General features: G+C 46.1%; 1 protein-coding gene across 1 annotated transcript in view; it reads right to left on the reverse strand.

Annotated features, from left to right (window-relative positions):
- The window catches only part of LOC103369859 (protein NLRC3-like), a 33,299-nt gene that overhangs the window by 11,615 nt on the left and 8,971 nt on the right, over positions 1 to 12,713 (reverse strand). Inside the window, exons 5-11 of the mRNA XM_008298697.1 lie at positions 11,795 to 12,711; positions 10,060 to 10,233; positions 8,323 to 8,496; positions 6,702 to 6,875; positions 6,290 to 6,463; positions 6,080 to 6,126; positions 4,461 to 4,986 (exon numbers count right to left, since the gene is read on the reverse strand). Of these exons, the coding sequence (XP_008296919.1) occupies positions 4,461 to 4,986; positions 6,080 to 6,126; positions 6,290 to 6,463; positions 6,702 to 6,875; positions 8,323 to 8,496; positions 10,060 to 10,233; positions 11,795 to 12,711 (2,186 nt within the window). The remainder of the gene's footprint in view (positions 1 to 4,460; positions 4,987 to 6,079; positions 6,127 to 6,289; positions 6,464 to 6,701; positions 6,876 to 8,322; positions 8,497 to 10,059; positions 10,234 to 11,794; positions 12,712 to 12,713) is intronic.

A 12,713-nucleotide genomic window follows, 5' to 3' on the forward strand; every position in this document is an offset into this window, starting at 1 on the left:
TGATTAATATTGCTTTATACTGTCACATTATTTATTTGATGTTTTATTTATTCTTTTTATTTCCACTTTTATTAATTTTTTTTATTGATTTATTTTTGCAATTTGGCACTGACCACTCCATAAGGGTTTCCACATTATTTAAAAGTAATCGGGTGTCATGTGCTTTTATTTTTTCCACCAAAACTACAAACTGGAGTTTGAATTGCACACAGCGAGTTGATGCAACATCATCAACCCAACTCAACAAAAACAATGTTTGCAACTTCTAGACTTTTACCTGAATCAGTAAATCAGATTTTTCATCTCGCCATGAGTCGGAGCAGGTTCCTGAAGTTGTGGTCAGGAGAACATGGTGTCCAACATGATCCAAGCCATTAGCGCCACCGTGTGGCCGCATGAAGCGGCTGCAGATCATCACAATTATTTATGATTCAGACATAAACAAACTAAAAATAACACTTTGAAACATTAAAAAAGCTTTTCGTCAAAGTGAAACTAACATGTCTTCTCAGAGGTTGAAGTGACGTTTCCAGTAACGTTCCTCTGAACTGCAGCCCATCACTGTGAATATGAACAGAGCTGCAGTTACTGACTGCGACCGCTGGAGGGCGCTGATCGCCGCCGTTCTCATTGGACACTACTTCCACTGTGGGAAGACTTTTCACCAGGTGTTGAAGTCAGTTTGTGGATTCTTGTTTGTTTTTTCATCCAGAAGAACAGCGAGGAGACTCGCCTGTTGTTGGAAGAGAAGCCGGGATCACAACCTGCGTTCTGCTTCGTCCCAGTGACGAACTCATGAGCCGCTACAGAGCCTCGGTCAAACTCTCATCTCGTCTCGTCTCGTCTGATCTGATCTCGTCTCTGTGAAACACACACCAAACACTTTGTTCACAGACACGCTGACATCAAACCCTCCTGATCGACATCCATGGAAGGATCTATTTAAGGACCTGGAGCTGAACATTAACGTTCCCATCATGCTTTGCGCTGCCAGCTGGCTTCTTCGTCTTCTTCTCTGAGGTTCATTGGTGGTAAACAAACACTGAATTGCTGCATCTTCAGCGCCACCAGCTGGTTGGAGTTTGGATCACACAACGCTGGTGAAGAAAGAATCCCTCACATCCTCTGGATCGGTGAGTCTGACACTTTGTTTTGTAGAAACTCTGACTTCAAACTGTACTTTTGTCTCTGAGGCTGAGGATCAGCTGCCTTTGTGGGGCAAAACATGTTCTGCTGGTTCTTCTCCCCCACAGCAGTCACATCTGTCTGGACCATGTTCAGCTCACCTCTCCTCCTCCTTCCTGATCCTGATCCTCTCCTCCTCTCTGGTGTTCGCCTCCTTTCCTTCGGTCTCTGTTTCATGATCATCTTTATTTCTGTTCAGGACACTGCACTGACTTCGAACCCAGACTTCCATCCCAGAAATTCTGACCTTGTTTATGCCTTAAAAATGACTTCAATGATGCTGAAATTCTGGTATCAAACTAAACCCAGATCGGTCTGAAATGGTTCTTTCAAGAACATAATGTTGCTGAAGGTCTTTGGTGCACAAATAAGAAAATCATCTCTTTTAATAAGGACATATATATGTTTCACTTTAGTTTTTTATTTTCTTTTTTCCACATTCCAAAGCGTTGCCGGGGGGAGGGGATGACCTGCTCCACCTGCTCCACCTGCTCCACCTGCTGCCTCTGCGACCCGACCCGGTGGATGGATGCATGAACACAGATCAGCTCACAGTGATCGGGCCGGGGCGACAGGTTTCAGTATACGTTAGTTTTCATTTCTAAGTAAAACCACGTCGTCATTTACATGCTGGTGTCTCTGTTTTTGTCCCATTTTCTATCAAGATCATCTTTTCCAGTCGTTTCTTCCATCACATACATTCCCTGTACTATATCCAACCAGTGTTTGTGTCTGGGCGGGTCTGAAGCCAGCCCGGTTCTTGTTCTGGCCCTAACCAGACAGTTGTCCTCCTCCAGTACCACTTACTTCCCAGACACAGAGAGGAGCACTTCTTGGTGAAGTTACCTCATCGATCACAGAGTTCACACCAGAACATCTGTGTGGTTGCAGTAGCGTGACCACGTGGCCTCCAGCACTTGTGGACTTGTGGACTTGTGGACGTCTGCTTTTTGAGTTTCACACATTTGGAACCAGTCTTCCTCAGAGATCCTGACACCAGCTCTCTCTCCCACCTGAGCTTTATGTGCAGTGTTGTTGTATCGTCACATCCCATCATACTGAGGAACAGTCTGGATATGAGCCTCGATATGTTTTGATGCTTTAACCATGACTTCCATCAGCGGCTTCATTTACCGCCTTCTGCTCGCTTCATCTGCATCGTCACTGCTGACTGTCAATCAAGCCAGCCACGCCCCTTGCCCCGCAACATGTTGATGATTTTTTAAAAATTCAGTTTTGATTTATTCTCAGATTGGCCACCTGATCTCTGGATCTGACCATGAAAACTGATAAGAAAAAAATCCTGAGCTGTAGGAATGCAGTCTGGTGATCTGTGATCACTTCTTTTCCAATTCCAGTCTATGGGAGCCAGGGCTTTGTGGAGCCAGCAGCTAGCGGACGTAGTGATGCTGCAGGTTTCTGACACTTCCGGGTTGACTTCATTTTTCAGGGCCGGTTGCTACGTCCATCTTTTATACAGTCTATGGAAAAACCCTGCAAGGAGTTGGTGCTCGCCAAGCACCAGTTCTGAGAACCTGGAGCTGGTGCTTAGGAGGTGGAAACACAAAGAACTGGTGCTGAGTCAGGCACTAGCACGGTACCAGCACTGGAACCGGTTTGGTGGGAAAGGGGTATGAAGTGACGTTAACACTCACCCGTAGAGTTTAGCGCCACTTTTGGAGGCTAGCGTGCTTAGCAGCAGCAGCAGCAAGTAAATGTGGGCGGGCAGAGAGTCTGCAGCTCGCAGTCCATCTGACCAATCGCTGCCCTCTGGCTCCGCCCTCTCACAATCTTTTTTTCATCTCTGGCTCCAAAAATCCAAGATGTCAACCAGGAGGTAGCAAAACGTTCCATTTCTCAGTGCAGAAACCAACGGGAGACGTCACGGTTGTTACGTCCATCTTTCCTTTCCAGTGGATGTCACTGACTGGCTGTCGATACTCATTGATATGCAAATGATATGTAAATAATGCACTCCGTGCCCCTCCCCTCAGACTCCTCCCCTCCACGGCAAAAGAGGAACAGAAAACTGTCATTGAAAGCAGACATGAAAAAAATCTTTAGATTATTTCAGTGACGACTGATGCTGTCGATGTTTCTGCTCCACAGGAGGACTGAACCACCAGCCCTGTGATCAGAGGATAGCTGCTGAACCACAGCCCTGTGATCAGAGGATAGCTGCTGAACCACCAGCCCTGTGATCAGAGGATAGCTGCTGAACCACCTGAGCCAAAGCTGGGGAACAATAGTCTGTCTGGGGGGGAGGGAGAAAAGAAGGGGAAGAATGGGGAGAGAGAAAAAGGAAAAAAATGAGAAACATGAGGAGGAGAGCTGAAGGCTTCTTTCAACCTTGCTGCCTTTCTGATCCACTTGAATGCAGTTTCCTCCTTAAGTTTCAATAATTTAGTAAAATGTGTGACTTTACTGGGTGACGGTGGAGGAAGCTCTGGCTCCAGAGGTCGCCGGTTCAGTCCCAGCTGATAACCAATAATATGTTCTATCAGAAATGGTAGCCAGCTGTTAAACTTTAAGACACAACTGTGTGTGCCACTAAAGTATGAGTCCTATTGTAAATGTATTGCTGACTGGTCAGACCCACGCTGATGTGTTACTAACAGAGCTGTATCAGCACTTATTGTTTTTTAAGCTTATCTATTTATATTCTTTCAAACAACAAGGCCAGTTTGATTGTTTATGAAACGGTTTTGAACACATGTTGTTCATGTCATTTTAGCTCGACTATGCAGAAGGTCTGTGTCTGTGTGACCCTTCTTATACAGATATTTATGTGAAAAACAAACCAAAAGCACTGCTGCAGAAACAAAGGCCAGATTTATTGCAAAGGTACAGATGATGTTGGTATCACACAAAGAAATACACTTAGTTATGTACAACAGGGTTACGAGCTGAAACACTGCAGCCCCATCACGGTGATGTCATGGCTCTGTCGTGTTCCTGTTCACGCCACGGCGAGCCCGTGCACAGCTGATCCCAGATAACCTGCTCATGATTGAATACTTTGGATTAAGGAGGAGATGGGAATGAGTCTTGGTGAATAATAGACGTGTTTTTGTTGTTGTTTTTTGTTTGTTTGTTTAGAAGTCCCTCTTTTGAAGCCTTTGGCACTTGGTGCAGCTCAAGCACATCAGCTCACCTGGAAAACGGCTATCTATCCCATCGTAGGAATTCCAACATACATGTTTGGGCTCTTTAGCAGAAGCAGGTGAATGACACCAAGAATCCATCTGTGTGTGTTTCTCTACACAGCAGCACACAGAGACACTGAAGAACCAGGCCAGCCGAAGGCAAAGCCGAAGCCAGGATACAGAGGCTCAGTGAATGTGGTGTGGAAGGTGTGAAGGTGGGTCAGTGTGTCGGAGGAGACGCTGTAGAAGGACAGAACTCCAGCAGGACAGTCCACATACACCGCCACTCTGTGAGAGATGGAAGCAGGAGGGAGGACTGTTCTTCTCTTGTTGTGCCAGACAGAGTAGCCGTCCACGTCAGAGCAGATCAGACTCCACGACTGTTTGTTTCGTCCCAACCAGGACTCGTCATTGTCTCTTCTCCTGCTGATTCCTCTGTAAGTCACTGATATGCTGACTCTTCCTCCCCACGTCATCTCCCAGTAACAGCGACCTGTCAAAGCATCTCTACACAGCAGCTGAGGCCAGAACTCAAACCTCTCTGGATGATCAGGGTATGGCTGCTGCTTCTTCACCGACGTCACCGTCCTGCTGTTGTCAGACAGTCGGAGCTTTCTGTTCGCTGTATTTGTGTCCAGTGTGAGTTCACAGGCATCTGATGAAAACAAGATGGCAGCATGTTATCATCTGACACACCTGTTTGATTCCTTGGTTTATTTATTGCTTTACGAACAGACCAACTCGTAAGCACCGTGGCAAGAACAAGTAAATGAACCACTTCTATTCTGGAAGTGGGAGTTGAAACCCCACAGACAGGGTCCTCCACCAGTCGTTCCCAGTTCACCCTCTCTACGAGTTTGGGTTTACCAGGTCTGTCCGGCCTTCCCCACCATCGGATCCAACTCACCACCAGGTGGTGATCATTTGACAGCTCTGCTCTCTCTTCACCCGAGTGTCCAAAACATACGGCCACAGGTCTGAAGACACGACCACCAAGTCCATCACTGACCTTTGGCCCAAGGTGCTCTGGTACCAGGTACACTTATGAGCTACTTTAAGCTTGAACATGGTGCTTGTTATGACCCGTCTATGACTAGCACAGAAGTCCAAAAACAGAACACCGCTTGGGTTCAGATCAGGCAGACCGTTCCTGACATGAGCATTGACGTCCCCCAGGAGAACTATGGAGTCCCCAGGCGGCACCCCTTCCAGGACACCACCCAGAGACTCCAAGAAGGCCCGATACTCTGAACTGCCGTTTGGTGCATAAGCACAAGTTTTCCCGTCTGCAACACACAGCCACAGAGAGGCCACCCTCTCGCTCTCCGGGTAGAACTCCAACATGGCGGCGCTCAGCCGGAGGCTTTTGAATATCCCCACACCTGCCGGCGCCTCTCACCGTGAGCAAGTCCCTTTTTCTTTTGGCATTGCCAGATGTTGCTGACTTCTGTTTTCTGTTAATATTTTATTAACACTGTTTGTAGCACACCTTAGGAAAATATCTTGGTTTGGACTAAAATACACCCTGACAAGGCCTGCACACCGAGCTGTGGTTTCGCTACAGTCCCACACCATGAGCAGCCTCTCAAACATCCCCACTTTTAAAGCCTTTTTGTTACAATGCATTTGGCAAACCAAACTAACTAAAATGGCCATGACACTGTTTTTGGTGAGGCTGGATTAAAGTACCTGAACCCAGTCCTGATAACATGGCTGAGCTGAGAATCACAGTGAACACACACACTTACACTTCCTCAGACCCGGTTTCAGCCGATGCTCTCCGATATGTTCCACCCTGGTGGGAGAAACAAAGTCAGAGTAAACCATGTCAAAAACCTTTAATTACACACAGCTGCATTTCTACTATATACTTCTTTCACTGGCCCAGAGCATGAATCTAAATGACTTTGTCGGTGTGACAGAGAAACCCTGTGTTAGCTCTTGCTGTCTGTCCATACCTGAGGGTGTCCAGTCTGTTGTGTGGCTCCTTCACTGCAGCTAACAGCAGCGTCACTCCTGAATCTCCTGGATGATTGTAGCTCAGGTCCAGTTCTTTCAGATGGGAGGGGTTGGATCTCAGAGCTGACACCAGAGAAATGCAGCCTTCTACTGTGACAAGACATCCTAGGAGTCTGAATACAAACCCATAGAGATGATTTGTTTTGTGTATCAGTGACTGTTAACATAAACATGTTAAGCCAGACTTTAGCTGTAATTCTAACAAAGCTCAACTGAATCCATACATCCACAAATATTCTGCATTTGAATGTAATCTACAGACAACAATCCTACCGAAGCCATCATTTGACTGATGTCACCCTGTGTGTCCACGCACATTTAAATGGATATCCGTTAAGGTTGCATCCTTACCTTAAAGCCTCCAGGGCACAGTGTGGATTCTTCAGTCCATCAGAGAGCAGTTTCACGCCTGAATCCTGCAAGTCATTGTTGCTCAGGTCCAGGTCTTTTAGGCTACAGGACTGGGAGCTGAGGACTTTTGAGATGTCATGACAGCATGCCTGTGTGACCCTGATTCTGCTCAACCTGATAGAACAAAGTACAGACAGCAGATGCTATGCTGGTAATGTTGGCTGGGGTGTAGTCATGAACGAGTGTTTCTACACACTTACAAAGACCGTGTGTATCATGGCAGTCTTCCAAAGACAGATTTTTTTGTTAATGGAATCACTAAAACCCATGCATCTATGTCACAAAAAGCATCATGCATTTAGGTTCTTTCATACATTTGTTCTTGTGAGTGAATACGATGGACTACAGCTGCTGACTGCTCTGAGCCAGTTCACACGAGGCCCGTCTGATACACTCGGGTACAAACACGACAACTCTGAGGAGCTCAGCAAAGCAGATCATTGGGTTAAACGAGTCAGAAAAGTCACTTGAAGCCATTTCAAGCATGCTTTCTCAAATCTCCTTTCACACATGCACTCTGTTATGTTGAACTGATGGCAGCGAAGCAGGTGGACTGCTTGTCCAAATGTGCACCCAGTCGCTCATCTGTAGAAGTTGTCAGACTAACGCTGAACACAGCTCACCTGAGCCTTCACATTACCGGAGAGACACTAGTGCTTTAAGTTGTGAGACATTTTTAAAAGATTTTTGCACATTTTTGCATCAGTATTCATCCAGAAACACCAGATGCTTCATACCCAGTCTGTGTGCCAAAATCATACTTTTTTCAGGGACTTTGCTCCAAAAACAGACAGACTGCTTACAAATAACTACAAACACCAATAATGAATGTAATGGAGTTTTTAGAAGAGGAGCTGAAATGTTTCTTCCAGCTGTTTAAAACGATTGGCTCAAAGTCTTTTCTACCTGCAGCATCAGACAGCAGCAGGATCCAGATGTGCAGCACACTTCTGTTCACAGAACAACAGTAATTTAACTAAAGTCCTAGAATTCTAAATGTTCACAGAGAGAACATAGAGGATCCCTCCAGAGACATTCGTGACCTGCCGTCAGATCCTGGTTCAAACAGAGAGAGAGCTGTGCACACTGAGGCGCTGAACAACAGGTCATTTCATTAACGAGGTTGAACTACAAATGATTCTCGACATGAAGAAAGGGCCGATCAGGATTCAACAGCAGCTCACACTGTGAGCATTTCTTCACCTCCGACAGGTGAGCTGTCACACTAACCCGCTCACATTGTTGGACACACACAGCTGGTTTTAGTTTAGGTCTAGTCTCTTCTTACATTATTTTTCATTATACATCAGTTGATGTGAATGACAAATATATGCACACCACGTCTGTCACGGTGAGCTTCAGCACTGTGGCTGAAAATGAACAGAAAAGTGGCCTGTATGTGAAAGGGGTTGAATGTGGTCACTGTAACAGATCGATGAACCCAGCAATGGTCCATGTCCCATATCTGAAAGGGCCTATCATTGCAAAATAACATTTTCTTTCATCGAAGGAAAATCTATGCACCGTGCCGTGTCACACAGAAGCATCACAGTAATCTGACCTGAGCGTCTCCAGTGTGCAGTTTGGACTCTCCAGTCCAACAGAAAGCAGCTTGACTCCATAATCCTGCAGGCTGTTGTTGCTCAGGTCCAGTTCTGTCAGACTGGAGGACGGGGAGCTGAGGACTGAGGACAGAGCTGCACAGCTGCTCGCTGACAGGTTACAGCCTCCAAGCCTGAAATGGAGTTAGAGATAAAGACAAATACACTGATGCTACAATGTGGGCTTTTATTATTTATGTCTTCCTTCTCTACCTTAAATCACTAGTTGACCAATAAAAACTCTGACATAGGTCTAGCCCTCTTTCCCTGTAAGACTAGTTTGATTCAAGCTAGTACTCAAAACAGAATGTTGGTAAAGCTTCAGTGCTGCTGTCTAGCTGGCTGCTAGCAGCACACTGCAGTGTTTTCATAGACCATAGGAGAGATGGACACTGCCTGTTGGTTTGTGGTCTGTTGTTTTGATGCTGTTGCCATCTTGGTCTTTTGAAAGCAGACATAATGAGGGTGGGGTGGATCTGACTGACAGGATGCAGCCCCATCCACAGGGGCAGCGTTGCAGGAGTGCACACTCAGCAAATTTAGTTTCTACATGTGAGGAAATAGAATATTTGTTGTTTGTATAATTCAGCTGAACTTCATATTCATTTTTTAAAGCACCAGAAGAGCCAAAACTCTAAAGAATAAGAAAAGCAAGAGAGCCTATAAAAAAGAACAATCAGAGTGGTATTGATACTAAAGGCATGTTGACTGAGTCATGGTATCAGTTCACATCAACATGCAAGAAAACACTCCACTTTGAACACTGCAGGTAGATGCCTGTTGCCTTTGCAAATCAGAGAGAATCTTACTGAATGTCCATTATTTAATTTTCTTTAGTCTATGAGCAAAATATCCCTTCATTTTTTGGGGGAACAACTTACAAGATAAAATAAATAATTGTTGTTTGTGCCTGATCCCTCATTCATCACTAGTACAGCTACAGTGAACCTGTGTTATGATCTAAAGTTAGCTTACAACACACTGATTTATTATTTTTATTTTATGTTTAAGGTACAACATTAACACAGAAACCTGAACTTGATCTGACCTGAGAGTTCCCAGTGTTCCCTGAGAATCCTTCATTGCAGCATAGAGCAGCGTGACCCCCGAGTCCTGCAGGTCGTTGTAACTCAGGTCCAGTTCTGTCAGACTACAAGAGCTGAGGACTGAAGACAGGTCCTTGCAGCATTTTTTTGTGAGTTTTGTTTGATGCAACCTGATAAAGATGAAAAAAAAAACATTGTATTATGTATATTACATTAATTATAAGGGATTTAGAAGAGTTTGTGACATTTGTCTTTCTTCTACTTTGTAGTGAAGTACAAACACGTGGTTTTTATATCAGGTTTTTGCTTAATTCAAAGTGTACGCACATGGACAAAATAGTTGGTACCCTTCGGTTAATGAAAGAAAAACCCACAACGGTCACAGAAATAACTTGAATCTGACAAAAGTAATAATAAATAAAAATTCTATGAAAATTAATCAGTGAAGATCAGACGTTGCTTTTGAACCGCGGTTTAACAGAATTATTAAAAAAAAATAAACTCATGAAACAGGCCTGGACAAAAAGGATGGTTCCCTTAACTTAATATTTAGTTGCACAACCTTTTGAAGTGATCACTGCAATCAAACCATTTCTGTAACTGTCAATGAGACTCATAGTGCTACACAAATGCATCAAAATGTTATCTGACCTTAGCGTCCCAAGTGTACAGTGTGGACTCTTCAGTCCAGAAGAGAGCAGTTTCAGTCCTGAATCCTGCAGGTCATTGTTACTGAGATCCAGGTCTCTCAGACTGCAGGATGGACAGCTGAAGACTGAGGACAGAGCTTCACAGCTTCTCTCTGAGAGATCACAGCCACTCAATCTGAAAGAGAGTTTGTGAAAAGAGAAGTACTATCACTCTTTCTGTGTTTAATGTAAAAAGAATGAATCACCACCTTATCGCGGTGGTGGGGTTTGAGTGTCCCTGTGATCCCAGGAGCTATGTTGTCCGGGGCATTAGCCCCTGGTAGGGTCTCCCAAGGCAAATTGGTTCTGGGGGAGGGACCAGACAAAGAGCAATTCAGAAACCCTGATGAGAACACAAAAAGCAAAGCCGCCACCTCACCCAGAATAAGGAAACTGGGGCACTCTCCTGGAGCCAGGCCTGGGGGGGCACCAGGGAGCATCTGGTGGTCGAGCCTTGGGGCCCTGTGGGGCTCGGTCAGGCACAGCCCGAAGAATTAACACTTCCCTGAGGGTCCACCACCCTCAGGGCAGAGGATCGGGGTTGGGTACTATGCCCATCGAGCAGGCATCCTGGCGTACCGCCCTCTGGTGGCATAGACTAGCTCTGGGGACGTGGAACGTCACCTCACTGGTGGAGAAGAAACCTGAGCTGGTGCAGGAGGTGGAGCGTTATCAACTAGATATAGTCGGGCTCACCTCCATGCACAGCAAAGGGGTTCTGGAACCGAACCCCTGGAGAGGGGTTGGACTCTCCTTTTCCGTAGTTGCCCACGGTGAGAGGCACCGGGCACCGGGAGTTGCTTACTCCAGCGAGGGAGTTTAAGTATCTCGGGATCTTGTTTACGAGTGGTGGGAAACTGGAGCATGAGATAGACAGGTGGCTCAGTGCGGTGTCAGCAGTAATGTGGACACTGTACCGGACCGTCGTGGTGAAGAGAGAGCTAAACCACAAGGCGAAACTCTTGATCTACCAGTCCATCTACGTCCCAACCCTCACCGATGGTCACGAGCTTTGGGTCGTGATTGAAAGAACGAGATCGTGGATACAAGCGACTGAAATGAGCTTCCTCTGCAGGGTGTCTGGGCTCAGCCTTAGAGATAGGGTGAGGAGCTCAGACATCTGGAGGGAGCTCGGAGTAGAGCCACTGCTCCTTCACGTCGAAAGGAGCCAGTTGAGGTGGTATGGACATCTGATTCGGATGCCTCCGGAGAGGCTTCCAAACACGTCCACCTGGGAGGAGACCCTTGGGGCAGACCCGGAACCAGCTGGAGGGATTATATCTCTCGACTGGCTTGGGAATGCCTCGGATCCCCCAGGAAGAGCTGGAAAGCGTTGCCAGGGGGAGGGAAGTCTGGAGTGACCTGCTCTGCCTACTGCCCTGGCGACCTGACCCCGGATAAGCAGAAGATAATGGATGGATGTAAAACGAATTAAAAGCAAATTTCTCTCTGTCAGTGAGTCATTCACTGGTTATTTGCGACCTTGGATTACAGTTGAGAAATTGTTTTTCTGGTGCGTTTCTAAAGTGAAGCGACATCACATAACGCCAGCTGTCTCTTACATCACAAGCTTTTATACAAATATTCTTTAGTCATCAGTAAGAATAGGACTATATGATAGATTCCTTAATAAACCAGTGAAACTAAATCAATCCATAAGTTAAATCAATCAGTTGACTAGTTGGTTGTGCACCTACAGAGCTTTGTTGGAGGCTTTAATCACTGGCAGCAGGCTCAGAAGAGCCTCCTCTGAACCAGAGTATTTCTTCAGGTCAAACACATCCAGATCTTTTTCTGATGACAGTAAGATGAAGACCAGAGCTGACCACTGACTAGGAGACAGTTTATCTGTGGAGAGACATCCTGATCTCAGGTGCTGTTGGATCTCCTGCTCCAGAGATTGGTCCTTCAGTTCATTCAGACAGTGGAACAGGTTGATGCTTCTCTCTGGAGATGGATTCTCTCTGATCTTTGACTTGATGTGCTCAGCTGTTTCCTCATTGGTCTGTGACCCATTTCTCGAGTATGTCAGCAGACCTTGTAAGAGAGTCTGATTGATTGGCAGTGAAAGACCCAGGAGGAAGCGGAGGAACAAGTCCAGATGTCCATTTGGACTCTGTAAGGCCTCATCCACAGCTCTTCTGTAGAATAGCGTTGGATCAGGTTTCTTTCTCGATCGGTTGGACCTCAGGGAGGTTGGTGGTTTTGTCAGCAGATTGATACCATTGTTGGTGAATATCAGATGGACATGAAGAGCAGCTAGAAACTCCTGAACGCTCAGATGGACGAAGCAGAACACCTTGTCCTGGTACAGCCCTCTCTCCTCTCTAAAGATCTGTGTGAACACTCCTGAGTACACTGAGGCTGCTCTCACATCCATGCCACACTCTGTCAGGTCGGACTCATAGAAGATCAGGTTTCCGTTCTGCAGCTGCTCAAAAGCCAGTTTTCCCAGAGACTTAATCATCTTCCTGCTGCCTGGACTCCAGTGTGGATCTGTCCCAGCTCCTCCTTCATACTTGACCTTCTTGACTTTGGCCTGAAGCACCAGGTAGTGGATGTACATCTCAGTCAGGGTGCTGGGCAGCTCTCCTCCCTCTCTGCTTCCCAGCAGCT

The sequence above is a fragment of the Stegastes partitus genome, unplaced genomic scaffold (genome assembly GCF_000690725.1).
Source record: "Stegastes partitus isolate 25-593 unplaced genomic scaffold, Stegastes_partitus-1.0.2 Scaffold1339, whole genome shotgun sequence".
In the NCBI taxonomy this organism is placed as follows: domain Eukaryota; kingdom Metazoa; phylum Chordata; class Actinopteri; family Pomacentridae; genus Stegastes; species Stegastes partitus.